Here is a 17,500-nt window from a genome sequence, read left to right on the forward strand (position 1 = left end):
AGCGTGGTACGTACACACTCTCCTCTTTGTGCTCATTTTCGCCGGACGGTAAGCTTTCTTCGGACTTTCTGGTGGTGGGAATGTTGAGGGAGAGTCGAGGGTAGTGTTGTTCGCCAGACGAGGTGGGTGAAATCCGGCGGTTGTTGGTGAATCGGTTGTAAGAGAAGGAAGTGTTGAGGAGCCATGCGGGTGTCCATGTCTGGCGTTGGGAGTTTTCATAACACGTGAGGGTCTTCTGAGTCGGAAAAGTTTTGTGGGCGATTCGTTGGCCTCGTGTTGTTTGCTTTGGATTGGATGGCATGGTGGAGAGAAACGGATTAACTAATCTCCTTGTGTTTACTGGGTTTAAAAAAAGCTTAAAGGAATGCCAGTGATCGATGCAGGTGTTGTGGAGTCGCGTGCGAGGGCGCGTTGGGTTCAGAGCCACATATTATCTAATTGCGCCATGTAGGTAAGGGGAATGAGGGAAGGAGGTGAAGGAAATGTCCGTTAGTTAGTGTCCGCATTGCTCGAAGTATGTGACGGATAATTTGTGGTGAACGGCCGTGTAAACAAATGCTTTGGAAAATTAGTTGTGTATAGCTTTTCATGTATGCTCACTAATGTCTGTCATATGCAAGTAATCAAATTAGGACAAAACCATTGAGTTTATATCGCTGCCTGTTCATTACCAGTTTGATAAATTGGGTTATATTATAGTTGCAGACAGTGGGAATGTCCACCAAAAACAGTGCAGTAAAATGTTGATTAATGGCATCTTGTAAAGCAAATGTAACGCTCCTATTCCCAGTAAGTATGGTGACACACTATTTCAAAGGCAAGCAAACTCAATGCAAGGGCTTTTATCAACAAATTGCCAAGGTCTGCAAAAACTCCTTACTAACCAGTTTCACTAGCTGCATCAGGTATCCATACAACAGTGGATTCTTTAGTAAAGCATTTTGAGATGCATAACTTGGTTTAAGCAGATACAGGTCTAGCAAGGTTAATATCTAAATGAATTATAGATGAAATTGGACATTGCCATTTGATAGAGCATAGTCATAAACACCAGTACAGCAGCTGCTGCCTCATGTTTACTGGGAAATGATGAATGTCACTGCATGCCAATTCTCACTGTCCACAACACCCTAACACCCCCTTATGGGTACAGTGGTAATAAGGGAGTATATAGGGTGGGTTTCCTCTCCTGTCAAGGGAATAAATAGAAGGTAGGAAGGGTATGATTTGGATTTTCTGGGTTTGCATGATACTCTTTCTTTGAAGGGTGCATCAGTCTCGGTAACAAATACCACATCTTTTTAAGATATTAAACCTTGCTTGCCTTAGCAAGATGCAGGATTGAAATGCATAAGACAATGTGTCACCCCTAAAAAGTTCTTCACATGTCCATCAGTTAGTGAATTATAAGGAAGATATATAACTTCCAAGTCTTGTGGTGGACACCTCACCGGGAGAGACTTGGAGTGCGTACTAATTTGCCTCCTCGTCTCTCCCCAGGTGACCGTGTCCACGGCAACGGTTGCAGCGCAACTTCTTCAGAAGACCTGCGCAGGTGATTGTGACCACAGTGTGGTTGCAGTAGAGCTGAGCCTGCTGCACCAATTTCTGCTTGAAGACAACACACACTTTAACCACAATGCCGCAGAACGAGCATATTGAGCTTCACCAGAAGCGTCATGGTCGGCGCCTGGATTACGAGACCCATATGCGGAAAAAGGCTGCAAGAGCCCACAGAGACCTTTCATGGAAGGCGCAGAAGTTACATGGAATAAAGGGCAAACTCTTTGGAAAAGAACGACGGAAGGAGAAGATTCAAATGAAGAAGACCCTGAAAGCCCATGAGGAGAAACTCAACAAAAAGAGGAACAAGGAGGAAGTGCCAGAAGGTGCCATTCCATCCTATCTTTTGGACCGTGAGGGTGAATCAAGAGCCAAAGTGTTGTCTAATATGATCAAACAGAAGAGGAAGGAGAAGGCTGGTAAATGGGATGTTCCACTTCCAAAAGTTAGGGCACAGTCTGAAGCAGAAGTGTTCAAAGTTATCAAGACTGGTAAGAGAAGAAAGAAAGCTTGGCAGCGTATGGTGACTAAAATTACTTACGTGGGTGATAATTTCACAAGAAAGCCTCCCAAGTTTGAAAGGTTCATTAGACCAATGGCACTCAGGTTCAAGAAGGCTCATGTTACACATCCAGAACTGAAAGCAACATTTTGCTTGCCCATAATTGGAGTGAAAAAGAACCCAAGTTCAACCATGTACACATCACTGGGAGTGATTACAAAGGGTACTGTAATAGAAGTGAACATTAGTGAACTGGGTCTTGTAACCCAGAGTGGTAAAGTTGTTTGGGGCAAGTATGCCCAAGTTACAAATAATCCAGAAAATGATGGTTGCATTAATGCAATTCTGTTGGTGTAAGAAAGTTAATTTCAGACGATTTCTGAACCTGGATTCCAAAGCCTACTTGAAAGAATATATGTGCTGTTGTATTCTGCAGAATTTATAATAAAGAGTAAAAAGTAATCATGTTTTCTTAAACCTTTCTTACTTAGATTTTGGTAATGGTCTTGGGAGTAATCATTATTGGGAATACTGCTTGGAGTATTTGTAATAGCGATGTACCCTCCAGTATATCTTTAAGATTTACTTGCACATACCAAACATTGGGGTGTCATGTGAACCCAGAAATTAGACATAACCTTTCCTACTGTTTATTCATTAGACAGCGAGTGATGTGAGAGTACAGTAGCTGTACCTGATTTTAACTTTATGCTGTAAAATGAAGGTAATCATTTCACTTTATTACCATGCATTGGCCTCGGGAACATTATCCCCCAGTGGCAGGATTTTTAAGTCTCGTAACTTTAAAGTGATTAGAGTAATGAAGTGTCATTACACAGTTTAAGAAATTTGCAGATTAAACAAGTGGCAGAACACAGTATATGAAATTTATATTAAAAACATAAGAGTAGGTGGAATGTAATTTTTTCCATAGGTATGAGCATTTTGAACTTAAATTATTTTAGAAAAGTCTTTTGGAATGCCTCTCAAATATCCAGAGAACCCTCTAGGTAGGGAACATTTTTATTTGATGTAATATGAATTTAAATGTTTGTCAGTTCTCTTGCACCATGGATTTTATACTTTGACTAATTAAAAATACAAGACTTAAGGAAATTATATTTTTCAGACTGCCACCATGCAGATCTTCGTTAAAACATTAACGGGGAAGACCATCACCCTTGAGGTCGAGCCTTCAGATACTATCGAAAATGTGAAGGCAAAGATCCAGGATAAGGAGGGTAAGTTCAGTCATTATTAGTGTTCAGTTCACACAATATATTCATATTTAGTAAGTAAGTAAATTACTTTGAAAATTTGGTAACTGGTTGTTTTTTCAGGAATTCCCCCAGACCAACAGCGTCTTATCTTTGCTGGCAAGCAACTAGAAGATGGTCGTACTCTGTCTGACTACAACATCCAGAAAGGTAAGCTTGTTATAATGTATGATTACCTTAATTGAAGTTGCTTTAATGAACAGTAATAGTAAGAATTTTGGTATTGTCTATAATCTAAAATTCCGGTTAAATAGTCGATATAAAAATTATTCCATGCTTTTCATTAGTGTGTAAAATAATTCTATACTGATTAACTCAATGGCAAATGGTACAAATATTATCCACTGTAGTCGGTGAATTGTTTAACACGGGTGGCTTCACAAGTACTAAACTAACCACAAAGGAGTTAATAGTAGTCTGACCTTGCCTAATTTCTGCATTCCTTTAACCCAGGGCTGTTTAGTTTTGTTCTAGTTTCCTGTGAAAGTTCTATACACAGATGGTTGAAAGATTTCTGCTACCAAGACATCTTAATCTTACCCCCCCCCCCCTTTTTTTTCTTTCTTTCTTTCTTTCTCCCTTGATTCTTTTGTATTTTCAAAACCAGGGTTCACTTAATCTCGATTCTTCCCTCCCAGAATCGACTCTTCACTTGGTACTGCGCCTTCGTGGTGGTGCCAAGAAGCGCAAGAAGAAGAATTACACTACCCCCAAGAAGATTAAGCACAAGCATAAGAAGGTTAAGCTTGCTGTGCTGAAGTACTATAAGGTATGTTTACCTCTAATAAAAGATTCTGAAATGTTGGAATAGTAGGCCAGGCGTACTGGAACTAGCGTGATAACTCTCTACCCCCCCCCCCCCCCACACACACACACAATGTTCATCTTTATGCTGAAGCATTATTTAGCTTTTTTGACATTTTCCAATAGCTGTATGTCATATTGACTTTATCTAGATGGTAATATGGCTTTCTTTGTTCCTACTACCCAGCCCGCAACCTGATTTTCCTATGACCTCATGTTTACATCGCCCACTCAAGCCAAATTTTTTCTCGACTTGATAACGTCATCCAGATCATAGGGGTTAAAATGGTTTAATGTATGTTTATCCTCTTGCAGGTGGATGATAATGGCAAGATCACCCGCCAGCGCCGTGAGTGTCCCAGTGATGAGTGTGGTGCTGGTGTATTCATGGCCAACATGTTTGATCGTCAGTACTGTGGAAGATGCCACTTGACTTTTGTCTTTAATAAGCCAGAATAAAGTTGATGGTAGTTATTGTGTGTTTGAAATCTCCTCCAGACTTTATGAAAAATTTTAGCGAGTTGTATCATGGGGTGAAATTATTTAGGAAATGGTTTTTAGCATTTATTAAATGAAATTATGAGCAATGTACTTCACAATTAGGGCTGACAAGTAGTACAAACATGCTGTTGAGGCACAGGACAATTATATAAAGTGGTTACAAAATATTTGATACTAAAGGTATTGGGAGAAAGTCACACCGAGTATTAATTTGTCATTGTTTCTTATCACAGCCTAGGATATTTTACCAAATTAAAGCTAGCAGAGTAAATTGACAACTAAATGTTGAACATTGTGCGAGTATATATAATATGCATCACTTAAATGTACATAACTATGATGCCATTTTAGTGGACTCAATTATTCTATTGATATGAATTTGTTACACCTACAATATTAGGCACAAAATCAAGACAAGGAAACAATGCCTTGGGAAGAGATATAATCCATGAAGTAGTAAAACAGTGGAAAACAAGATTAAACCCTACAAAGGGAAAGTAACTTTTTTTATAATGAAATTGTTATACACCTGATTACTTGCATATTGTCAAGAACAGCATCCAAGAGAACACTTCAAGGTAATAATTTCCATGTGTTCATATAGAGAACATTACAAAGTATACTCCCACTCTTAAAAAAAAAATTCACATTACCTAGGGGAGGATCTTTTTTTAAGTCTAGTAGTTATGAAACTCCATTTTACATTAATTACATTTAAATTTTAATGTTTCACAACTATATTAAAGTGTTTGTAAAACAGGAAGGCTTCTAAATCATTCATTTTATACTAATGAAACCTATTTCCAAGGCATACCCAGTGGTGGATATTCAATACTTGTTAAACATTTTTCATTTACACCGACCACAAAATCTAATCTATATGTAATACGTCTTGACAACAGAGTTTTGCACCTGTAACAAATGTTCTGGTAACTAATAATTCTTTGCTGAAATGTCTGATATTTACATGATAGTGCTATGTATTATATTTATAAGGTCGTCCATTTTAGATTAGCTAAGCCTTCAGTATCCCCCTCATTATTTTCTATTAAATTGGCAATAAGCCACTTAGTTTGCCTACCAATTTCACACATTTGTAAATTGCAGATACATTTTTGTTAGACAGGCCTACATAAGTTCACTACACACGGCACCTGGGCAATGCTCCAAATTCCAGCAATTGGGGCAGACCTTCAATGTGATAATTAGGGGTCAGGGCAACTCTGTCTGATTATTCATCAAACATGGCCAGAGGGTTAGTGTTTAGCATGAGGTATCTAAAAACATGGAGACAATAATAATTAAAAAATGTTAATTTTTAAAATAAAAGCTGCATCAACTATTGTCAAAGTACTGTAATACTGTACAAGAGCACTGCAGTCTATCATTCATAAATATATTACCTTAATTTGCAAGAATTCTACATGTTCAGACATTAAATTTCTAATTATTCAGGGTTGTTAGGTAAACTCACCAAATAAATGATTTCCTGCACCATGCCATTGTTTTAAACAAATAAATGTGTTAGACAGGTCATATAGCACTATGGTAAGTATTGTGGTGGTAGGGAATTTAAAAGTTCTTTATTAGAACAAAATGTTTTATATCTCAATGGTCTTGTGGCATAAGAAGATAGTATGATAGTGAAAGTAGTAGAAAGAGGGGGAGTAAATGGGGTAGGATAGGGATTGATAGAAGGGCAAGGGTTAAGGACCAAGGGTGGTTAGATCAAATGGAGGATATTTATACATCTGACAAGGAGAACAGGAGAAAAGGTGGATTCTTTGAGGATGTTTGACAGTTTGGGGGGTTGGAGAAGTAACACAATGTGGAGCATAGAGGTGGGTTGGAATGTGACATGGGGTATTAATGAGTGAGTCAGGTGTGACCTATTTGTTGATGGGAAGAATATTTTCCTAGTATCTGTTCTAGTGGTATGGGTCCAACCAAGGGGATATGGAAGGTTTTATGGTGCACTAGCTTTCACATACAGTCAGCCAATTGAGCTGAAAATTTTGTACAGCAAACACACATTTACTGCAATACATGCTTCTGCCTGTAATATACTTTATTTTTAAGGGAAAACCTAAAAGATAATTATTTAATGATAACTTTAAAAAATAAATAATAACAATAACAATATTAACATAAATCCTACTTTTGAGGGTCTCTATCTCCTCAATGACCACAGTCAGGATCAAACAAATCGACAACTTGGTTTCAGACTCCATCACATATGACATGGGTACTTAGGTTAGACATCATCCTGTATCAGTGGGTTAAGAATTTCCATAATTAATTTTTGGACTTTTTCTATGTACTAGTAAATAATTCTACTCATTACTACACATACTACTGAATAATTTCACACATTATTACATAAACATAACTTAAGCTGCCTGTTATTATTATTATTTATTTATTTATTATTATTAATTTTTTTGTTACAAAGCACCAAGAGGGTCAACTTATCCCATTTCAGACGGGTCATGTGTACTGGTGTCATAACAAACTGCTTCATCCATGGGGTACCCCTATATGTGCGGCAATGCGCCACAGCAAGTGGAGCAGGATGTTCAGCTTGATGTAGTGGACTTCCGCACCCAGTGTCCTGGCCATTGCCAGAAATCACCAGAGTTTATCATGCTCAGGGATTTCTGTCCTCTGCTCAAGTAATTTAACAGTCTTTTCTTCTCCCCCTTTCCTTCTCCTCTCCAACCCTGCTCCTGTCCACTCCCTAAGATGTGTGAGCCATGTAGAAAGGATAAATGGCTGACTTTAGGGAGCCATGGGCCTGGTATTCATGTTTTGTTGTCTACCTTTTACCCCTCATGGAGGCCCTGAGGAGTGAACACATACTCCAGGTTTACCCATTCCCTGATCCCTGGCTTTCCTTTGATCACGACTTTCAACGCTGCTGCTACTACTACCCCCTCCTCAATACCTGCTGTCAGCTCAATTCATTCCAAGTCACCCACCTCTTAATACTTGACTTCCTTCATGTGATTCCTAGTTTTGATCCCCAGGTTTTTCACTTCTTATTTCTCTGATGCCCATTCATAATGGCTCTTTGATCTAATTGCCCTTATCCCCTATTTCCTCTTTTGCATATCCCTGCCTTACACAATGAACTTTCAAGGGGATTCCTTTTGATAACTAGTTTCCCTTCCTCAAATGCATACTTATCCTCAATTTGTTCTAATTCCTCTTAATCTCCCCCTTTCCCCCTTTTGCTAGTTCCTACCTTAACTCATTTACTCTCCCTCTCTAACATCACCACTCTTTTCCCCTTTTCAATACCATACCATCCTAATATACAGTACAACTTTTGATATGTAGCACATTTAATCATCAACTAACCCCCTGTACCCTTTTTGCTACTACACCTTCCTATCATGATAAATAATCTTTGATGCCTAACACATTTATTTGTTTTGTAACCATTAACCATTCAACTGATTATTTGAAGTCACTACAAAATCATTTGCAAAAGTATATATTACAAAATTTCCATAAGGCAATAACCTAATGAATCAAATATATGAACATATTCTTAATTCTACAAAGCTGAAGAGGGGTGTACCATATTTAACTGTGATATCTACTATAAAAATACATTTGGAGAAAACAAGATTATAAATTAAGTGATAGTTTTGTAAGATAAGTAAATGATAACTACTGTATAAAATCATTAAAGTATTATAGTACTTACTTTTGTACTGTGAGCACTAAATTTGTGAAAGAAATCATTTACCATTTAACAAGATAAAAGTCAGAAATTTAAGAGCTAATGTAAAACAATAATAATAATAATAATATAATGACAATAATATAACAATAATAATATAGCAGAAGTTAAAGGAAATAGAAAAATATATGACTGCTTTGTGAACTGTCAAATTTAACATTATAAGACTATGAGAAAGTAGAAGGCAAAGCATAACATTATTTGAATGAGTAGATATGGAAAAAAAAGTTAAAAGTAACAAAAAATACAAGGTACATATAGCATTTAATATTATATTAAATATATATTTTCAATAATCTCAGCTAAAATGCATCAGTAAGGTTCAGTAAATTATTTTAAGCCATTTGCATTACTAAGCACAGATAATTAGCACATTTTATAATTAAATAAAATTATTTTATTCTCAATTTTCCCATACACCTAACATGAAAAATAACTAAAACCACAGTATTATGACTTATTACACTAATAAACAGTCCTAATTCATCATTTATCATTTATGCAACTGAATAAGTATAAGTATAGAATTCCTGAATCAATGTCCACATTAAAACCATATTTACAAATCACATTTTAAGTACACATTACAAAATCGAGCAGATTTTTTTCAGTGCAATAATAAAATCCATTTTAGAAATATTATATACCACAGTTATATTTTGGAAAATATTATGAAAGGTACATTTATATCATACTTTTGTAAAGAATAATCCACATATTTAAGATTTTTCCTATAACCTCTTTGGTAGTATGTACAGTAACAGCAAATTTCAGCAGTATCAAATATTAAAAATAATATAGAATTATTTAAAGCTGTAGTTAATCTTGGTACCTATGAAAAGTATAGGAAACACAAGTGTATACACATTACTAAACATGCAAATACACATTTAAATGACAAAGCAAGTGCTTGTGCAAGGTTCCACCACCTGAAATCTTTTTAAAATAACTTTCAGCCCTTCATCTTTCATCCTCTCTGAATTAAATCAGTAAGCTAGTTATCACAAATTTCTCCTCTCAAATGAATGCATAACTTGCTTGCTCAACAAGCATAAAATACATTCAGTATCACGTACTATAAAACAATTGGTTTGGACTGCTTCTTGTCCATTTCCTGAAGGGTCACTGGGCTCCTTAAAAAGGTATGCCTAGGGCAAAGATTATGTTTACTTACAGATACTTACACATACAGACATGAGCATGCGGATGGATTTGAATTTATATTATTATATCACTTCTATTATAGAATAAACTGGTCCTTTATACTTCTCCCTACATATAGCAAACTAAGTATTATTCAGAGAATATGTTTCATTACTGAGGTCAATAGTTTAAAGTTTGAGAATATCCTTTACAATGTACCACATATATGTTGCTTTACATCTTTAACAGATTCACTGATCAACAATTCTTGTTCGCAAGTAGTCCAGGATCTCTCGAGTTCCTTTAGCTAAAATGGCAGTCCTTGGTACCCTGAATGCATTTCCTTCTAGTTGCAGAGTTCTGAAAGTAAATTATATATTTCTGACTTATTTTCTTTATCTTTTAATTACTTTAAAGAAATTGTAATATCTGCAAACCCCTGTTATAATCAAACCTCATTTTACAAAATTACTCAACTTGCAAGTAATCTTAGGCTACTTAAACTACAGAATTATAATGTTACAATAAAAAGGAAGCCATACGATAATCATTCCACAACAAACCTTAGCTGTGTCATGTTTCCAAGCAGAGGTGGGACAAAATCTATGTTGTTGTTGTGGAGGTCCAGAGTTGCAATTCGTTTCAACTTTGAGAGACCTTCAACATAAATAGAAGTAATTTTGTTGTCCCCAGCAAATAAAATTTCAAGCTGTGCCATTTCATAGACACATGCTGGCAACTGTTCAAATCTGAAATAAATATTGATAATTTCTTTTATCTGTCCTAATACTGAAGACCTACTTTAATCTATTTCACAATACTTATAACCATGCTGGCAATATTTTCTTATTACTTAATGAGTGGATAAAGTAGTAAGTTTTCAATTCTCAAACAGGTAAACAATGAACTTGTACCTATTTGCAGAAATGTTGATTTCACGTAGATACAGGCATTGTGCAAGATCTGTAGGTAAATCAGTAAGTTGGTTTCCTTGTACATCTAAGAACTGTAACCGCTGAAATGTCCCAAAGAATGCTGGGATTGATGTTAGCTTATTCATGCCCAGCATAACTTCTGATACATGACGTGATAACATCTCCAGTCTGGAAAAAAAAAAATAATAATAAATAATAATAATAATAATAATATCAATGATCAATAATAATAATAATAAATAAATAATAATAATAATAATAATAATAATAACAATGATAATAATAACAATTACAATAATACCGACTGTAATTTAGAAAGTAACTTCATCACAAAACAAGCTCAGTGACTTTTTGAAAGGCATTACTTGATCCCTGAGTAAATGCTTCTTTTTTTAATCAATCTATTATCATATCAACTTTGATATAGTTTCACTACTATTACTATCATCTTAGTAGTGACAGTATTTGTATAACTTCTTATCCCATCAGTAGTAGTAGTAGTAGAAGTGGTAATAGTAATAAGTAGTAGTAGTAGTAGTAGTAGTAGTAGCAGTAGTTGTGGTAGCTGTAGTAGTAGTAGTAGTAGTAGTAGAAATAATAGCAGTAATAAGAATAATAGTAATATGTAAAAGCATTTAGCAGAAGTAGAAATAGTAGTAATAGTAGTTGTAGTAGTGGTGGTGGTGGTAGTAATAAGTAGTAAGTAGGACTAAGAGTAAGTAGAAGTAAGTTGACTAAGTAGTAGTATTAACAGTAGAAGTTAGTAATAATAATAATAGTTAATAGTAGTAAGTAGTAGTACCAGAAGCTGCAACAGTAGTAGTAGTGTAAGTAATAGGTGCAGTAGTAGTAAATAGTAAGTATTAGCAGTAGTAGTTTTAGTAGTAAGTAATAGTAGCCAGTAGTAATTATTAGCAATAGTAGCAGTAGTAGTACTAGTAGTAGCAGTAGAAGTGGAAGCAGTATTATTATGCAGAAGTATTTAGTAGTAGTAGTGATGGTGGATTTAACTAGCAGTAGTAAGTAGGAATAAGTAATAAGAAGTATAGTAATAAGTTGTAATAAGTAATAGTACCCATAGTAACAACAGTAGTAATTAGTTGTAGTTGTAGTAATCGTCCATAGTAGTAAAAGTAGTTGTGGTAGTAGTAACAGTAATACTTTTAGCATTAGCTGCAGTAGAAGCATTAGTAATAGTAGTAACAGAAGTAGCATGATTAGTAGCAATAGTAGTTATAATTGGAGTAGTAGTGGTAGTATTTGTAACAGTAGTAGTAGTAATACTAGTAGTCAGTAATATTAATAACAGATGTAGTAGTAGTAGAAGCAGAAGTGGAAGTAGAAGTAGCAGTAGTATTGTGTAGAAGTATTTAGTAAAAGTAGTAGTGGTTGTGATGTAAGTAGCAGCAGTAAGTAGGAATAAGTGGTAAGTAGTAGTAGTAGTAGTAGTAGTAGTAGTAGAGTAGTAGTAGTAAGCTGTGATAAGTAGTAGTAGTAGTAATAATAGTAGTAGTAGTAAATAGTAATAAAAGTAGTAGTAGTAGTAGTAGTAGTAGTAGTAGTAGTAGTAGTAGTAGTAGTAGTAGTAGTAGTAGTAGTAGTAGCAGCAGCAGTAGTAGTTGTTGTAGTTGTAGTAGTAGCAGAGGTTGTAGTAGTAAGCAGTGGTAGTATTATCAGTAGTGGTTGTAGTAGTAGTAAGTAGTAGTAGTAGTAGTAATAATAGTTGTAGTGGTGGTGGTGGTGGTGGTGGTAGTTTTGGTGGTGGTGGTGGAGGGGATGGTGGTGGACGTGGAGGTGGAGGTGGTGGAGGGGATGGTGGTGGAGGTGGAGGTGCAGGTGGAGGAGGAGGAGGAGGAGGTGGAAGAGGTGGTGTTGGTGGTGGTAGAGGTGGTGGTAGTGGTGGTATTTTGGTGGAGGTGGTGGAGGTGCAGGTGGAGGAGGTGGTGGAGGTAGAAGAGGTGGTGGAGGTGGAGGTGGTGGTAGCAGTTGTAGTAGTAGCAGCAAAATAATAATTAATAGTATCACTGATAGTAATAGTAGTTTAACTAGAAAAGTAAAATGTTAATTATTTTTTTCTGACACTTTTCTTTATCTTACACTTAAACAAAATATACAATATAAAAATGACTAAATAGTCACAGAATATGGTGAACTTCCTTTTTCATTTCCAATTAACCAACAAACTTACTTTTCTGGAACCTGAGACAGGATATTTTTACTGAGATCAACTGTTCTCACTCCTGCTTCTGCTGCATTTTCAATCAGTTTATCTGGAATTTCTGCAGTTTTTTCATTGTATGCCATTGTCTGAGTAGTCCTCATCTGGTACTTGTCTGGAATTGCTTTTTCTCCCATTATCAGGTTTGTGTCAACAGGTGTATTTTCAAAACCTGATAAAAATAGGAAAATATGCTTTTATTTAGACTGTTGATACCATAGTTACTGTCTACACAAATTTAAATAATTAATAAGATTTTAGCAAGGCTTTATATATTTCTTGCTTTATAAAATATATAATGTCTATCTTAACTAAAATCTTTTTAAGATCTATCAAAAAAATAATAATACATGTTGATTTCCACTGACACGGACATGCTCTGGATAAAACTACACACAAAACATGATCTTAACATGATAATGTCTATATTATCAACAATATTTGCTTTGGTAACATAATCTCTTACCAGGGAATGTATTGACAGGAGCTGAGACTCTTGAGCGTAAGTACTTCAAGAGCTGCATTGTTCCACGTTGGATAATATCACGTCGAATCAGTCTCATGGGATTACCATCCAATGGCATGGACTTTAAATGGGGAAGAAGGCCAATATGGTAGGGAAGGCTACAGAGAGAAAGAGAAAAAAAAAAAAAAGAGAATTCCAGTAATGACTAAACTGAAATGAAGATGAAAATATTTTGGACACCGAATTTCTACTATTTGAATGTTTAAAATAATTTTCTTTAATATCACTTAGTAATTAAAACTGAATTACCAAGTTCCCAGTTCATTGGTATATTATCTAAGCAGTTAGAAACTTCATTTTAAACTCCATATATATTAGGTACTCTAAAATGACAGTCTAAACTGCAAATGAAGTCTCACCTACATACCCTGTATTACTTTATTTTTGTTGAACTTGATACTGTCATTAAAAAACTTAACCCAATATTAAAAGCCCTACTTACGTAGACAGGTTGTTATTAGTAATATCAAGCCGCTCAAGCCCCTGAAGCAATGTTATCTGATCAGGTAAATCATCGATCTGATTGTCTCGTAGGTCTAACACACTTATCCCAGTCAAATGATTTAGCTGTTCTGCCTCTATCTCCTGTAAATGGAAAGTACATTAATATTACAAAATCTTTTTATCTATATATTATAAATGTTATTACCTGATTACATATAAAATATATATGCAATCCACTATAAAATATCAAAAATAAAAAAATACACCAAATTCCTTATTCATGCTCAACCATATTACTATAGCAACAGATGTGTAGTCAATAGCTAACCTTAATGAAATTGAAACCAAGATGCAGCTCCTTTAATGATGCACAGTTATGTAAAGGAGGGAGAATTTGGATCGAGTTGTAGCGGAGGTAGAGTTGCTCTAATTTCTGCAAGTTACCAATGGAATCTGGAAGGCTTTTCAGCTCATTCTGGTTTAGATCAAGTTGATTCAGACCTAAAAGAAAATGATGATTTTTTAAAAATCTGTCATTTACTAGGAATGCACATATAAATGAAAAATAAGTTATCCCACACAAGAAATACAAAATACACAACAAATAATCATAAGCCTTACTTATTACATCATCTTATATCTTAAATGTTTTCAGATAATTAACATAAAAGATTTTTATGAAGCAAGAGGGAGGATACATATTATCACACAATCATGATAATGGTAATGATATATATTTCCTCAAATGACTCAATACACAAAACTAAAAAGTAACCATTACTGATAACAATATCAACAAAAACCCACAAACAGCACCTGTAGCACAATCACAGCATGAAAGAGGACTTCTCATTAAGTTCGCAAGAGAAGAAACACTGATACATACAGGATATACCTCTTAACATGTAAAAATTGAGGTTACTAACCAAAACAATCTCCAATTTCATATGGAAGCTCTTGTAACTTATTATTTGAGGCATTAAACTTTGAGAGACGCTGCATGTATCCTATACTTGAAGGTAGCTCTGTCAGAACATTGTGTGAAACATCCTGCAAAAAAATCAGTTAAAAATTATTATCTAAACTTTCTGAGGCTTGAGTGGTATAGCTCTGATCTTTATGTGCCTAATCTAGGTCATGTAGGTTCAAATACTTTTCCAGGAAGTCATGTATGCATAAAGCATGTAAATCTGAGAGTAAATCATACACTCAAAACCCTTGAAAACAGGTTAAGATAATTACCAAATATTCCAACACTGTGAGATTTCCCAGGTCATTGGAGAGAGATGACAACTGGTTGTGATCCAGCTGCAGCGACCTTAAATCTGATATAAGGAAAAGTCCAGCTGGCAATTCTTCAAGACGATTGTGGCTTAGGTTCAAGCGATGAAGGCAGGTCAGTTCACCAATAGTTGAAGGGAGGGAGGTCAAACAATTGTCTGACAACTGGAAATAAGCAAATGATGCCTAATAATTATTAAATCTTAAATATGTACTTGCAATGTTTCATCTAAGTTATTGCCAACTCAAAAGTCCGAATGGTATAGACTGGTCTTGATGAAATGCATACAAGATTACAGAAAAATTGCAAGGGCAAATACATAAATGAATTTAAAACAGTAGAAAGATTCCAAGTCCTTAGGATATATAAATGGGTACTAGAGAGGAAGACAAAAAATAGAAACGGGCAATATAACAATCAGTACTAGCTGCATGAAAGTCCATAACATCAAAGAAAATGAGAGAAAAAAATATCAATTTCTGTTTTTTTATATCATAAGTATCCAGCATATAACACATAAATAAACATACAGTACCCCCTTTACCTATACAACCTATGGTGAGGCAAAACCTGAATTTTGGATGGCAATAGAGCTTTATGTTCTTCCATGTTACATAGCTATGGGATTTTATGGCTCTGACAGGACTTGTTTTTGAGCTGCAGCCCTTCAAAGTTGTTCTTAATCCTCAATTTTCTAATCTTTTAATGTAATACAGTAATCAATTTGTTTAGAATCCCAACTTCTAAATTTCAGCTTAAGTGAACCACCTTAAAATTAACACCAAAACAGTTGCCAAACTGTTCCCATTATTTCCTCTTACCATATGCTTAAACCTAAATTTGCTTATGTACAAACTCACATCAAGAACTTGGAGAGACATGAGGTTGCTTATCTTGGGAGATATAGATGAGAGACAATTAGAGGAGAGATACAGACGGGTGAGATCTGTTTGTTCCCACCAGCGATCATCATCAGTATTATCCATGCTCATACCCATCATCATCTTCTTGGCTTCATCAGCATCCATCTCATGAATGTGATACACTTTATCAGGCACTGAAAAAAGACAAAAAAAATAATAATAACACTGAAATCACACAAAATAAGTAATTCAAAGAAGTAAACTAACTAGACTTAACAATTATAGAACAATTCTTCATTAAACCAAAAATAACAATAACACTATCTTGAGTATTATCATTCTCCTGTTCAAAATAAAGGAATCACAAACTCATACCTTCATGCATTCCTCTGTTGGAAAGATTGAGCTGCCCTGATCTTCTAGCCATTTTGATGATCTGTGGATGTAACACTTCTGACTTTGCTTCATCAAACACAGAACCAACGTTGGCAAAACCTTGCATCATAGGACGTCCACCACGGACACGTATCCTTGCGCGCACGGATCCGTAGGCTCTTGAGGTTGGCTTGCGAGGAGGGTTTAACTTTGGGGTTTTGGTACTGTTATAAAAGGAACAGTAGGGTTAACTTTAAAAGTCAGCAAAAGAAAGACTGGGGAAAGGGGGCAGTTAGAACAAGAAAAAGGAGGAAGAGGACTAGTTACGATGATGAAATTGAGATGGGGTAATGGATAGGAAAACAAGGAGGAGAAAGAAAAGGATACATGGTGGGGCAAGGAGAGGAGGAAACAGTAAGGGAAGGGGAAGGAGAGAGGAGAAAAGAGGAGTACGAATAAGACAACTGACTAACCCTGACCTGCCAAGACCTGGCACTTACTCTAAGTACGCTCTCTCTAGAGCTTTGATGGCTCTGGTGATATGAAATACAACCTCTCACTGAGCATTCAGTCTCACACAAAGAACTCTCCATTTCCCATCTTCATATTAACACAACCAGGACCTGGCAGGGAAAGTAGAAAGGACAGGGAGAAGAGAGAAAAGGGATGAGGGATGGGCAAGGAGGGAGTGGACAAGAGAGAAGAGGGGGATACTAAAAAAATAAAAAATAAAATAAAAAAAAGGAGAAGGGTGAGAAGGAGGTGAAGGAAAGAAGAAGAAGAAGAAGAAGAAGAAGAAGAAGAGAAAGAAAGGGAGGAGGAGGAGGAGGAGGAGGAAGAGAAGGAGGAGGAGAAGGAAGAAAATGTCCCAGAGAAAGAAAAGAAGAAAAAGACAAATAATGCTATGAAGATAATCATCAACTCTCTGGCTTCATAACTTTTAAGAACCCCCCCAAAAATGTTTTAAATCTTACTTATTAAATTCAATAATAATAACATTTATAAAAATAACACAAATAATCTGATAAACCTACCCATCCTCATCCACTGTATCCGAGTCTTTTCTGCTCGACCCTGAAGATCCTGATCCCCTGCTCATCCTGGAGGCTGCTGTTGCAGTCCTGGACCCGCCACGAGAAACTCCACGAGAGCCTCTGCTTCTTGGGGGACCTAAGGGTTTATTTGTCTTTGGGGGATCTGCCATGAAGGAATAGAAAATGAGTGAGAAAGGAAAAAAATAATAATCATACCTTATACCCACTTTTCTCTTTAAATATTTTTCAAAAGTATTAACAGAAAATAACATAGTAATCAACCAA

General features: G+C 35.7%; 2 protein-coding genes across 4 annotated transcripts in view; one reads left to right on the forward strand and one right to left on the reverse strand.

The window, feature by feature from the left end:
* Positions 1-1,561: 1,561 nt before the first annotated feature.
* On the forward strand, positions 1,562-4,620 carry LOC119582540 (ribosome biogenesis protein NSA2 homolog). The gene is given in 5 exon segments (XM_037930867.1): positions 1,562-2,497; positions 3,195-3,306; positions 3,406-3,492; positions 3,981-4,111; positions 4,462-4,620. Coding segments are annotated over 5 exon segments (1,332 nt in total). The 5' UTR covers positions 1,562-1,639; the 3' UTR covers positions 4,606-4,620.
* Positions 4,621-8,640: 4,020 nt separating this feature from the next.
* The window catches only part of LOC119582539 (leucine-rich repeat-containing protein 40-like), a 17,657-nt gene continuing 8,797 nt past the window's right edge, over positions 8,641-17,500 (reverse strand). For all 3 annotated transcript variants that reach the window (XM_037930863.1, XM_037930866.1, XM_037930865.1), the window contains 12 exons: positions 17,216-17,378; positions 16,182-16,405; positions 15,804-16,000; positions 14,904-15,107; positions 14,588-14,711; positions 13,990-14,162; positions 13,660-13,802; positions 13,158-13,315; positions 12,662-12,863; positions 10,453-10,641; positions 10,102-10,287; positions 8,641-9,898 (listed from right to left, as the gene is read on the reverse strand). In XM_037930863.1, coding sequence (XP_037786791.1) covers positions 9,790-9,898; positions 10,102-10,287; positions 10,453-10,641; positions 12,662-12,863; positions 13,158-13,315; positions 13,660-13,802; positions 13,990-14,162; positions 14,588-14,711; positions 14,904-15,107; positions 15,804-16,000; positions 16,182-16,405; positions 17,216-17,378 — 2,072 coding nt within the window. In that variant the 3' untranslated portion in view covers positions 8,641-9,789. The remainder of the gene's footprint in view (positions 9,899-10,101; positions 10,288-10,452; positions 10,642-12,661; positions 12,864-13,157; positions 13,316-13,659; positions 13,803-13,989; positions 14,163-14,587; positions 14,712-14,903; positions 15,108-15,803; positions 16,001-16,181; positions 16,406-17,215; positions 17,379-17,500) is intronic.

This window comes from Penaeus monodon, chromosome 16 (assembly GCF_015228065.2).
Source record: "Penaeus monodon isolate SGIC_2016 chromosome 16, NSTDA_Pmon_1, whole genome shotgun sequence".
Classification (NCBI taxonomy): domain Eukaryota; kingdom Metazoa; phylum Arthropoda; class Malacostraca; order Decapoda; family Penaeidae; genus Penaeus; species Penaeus monodon.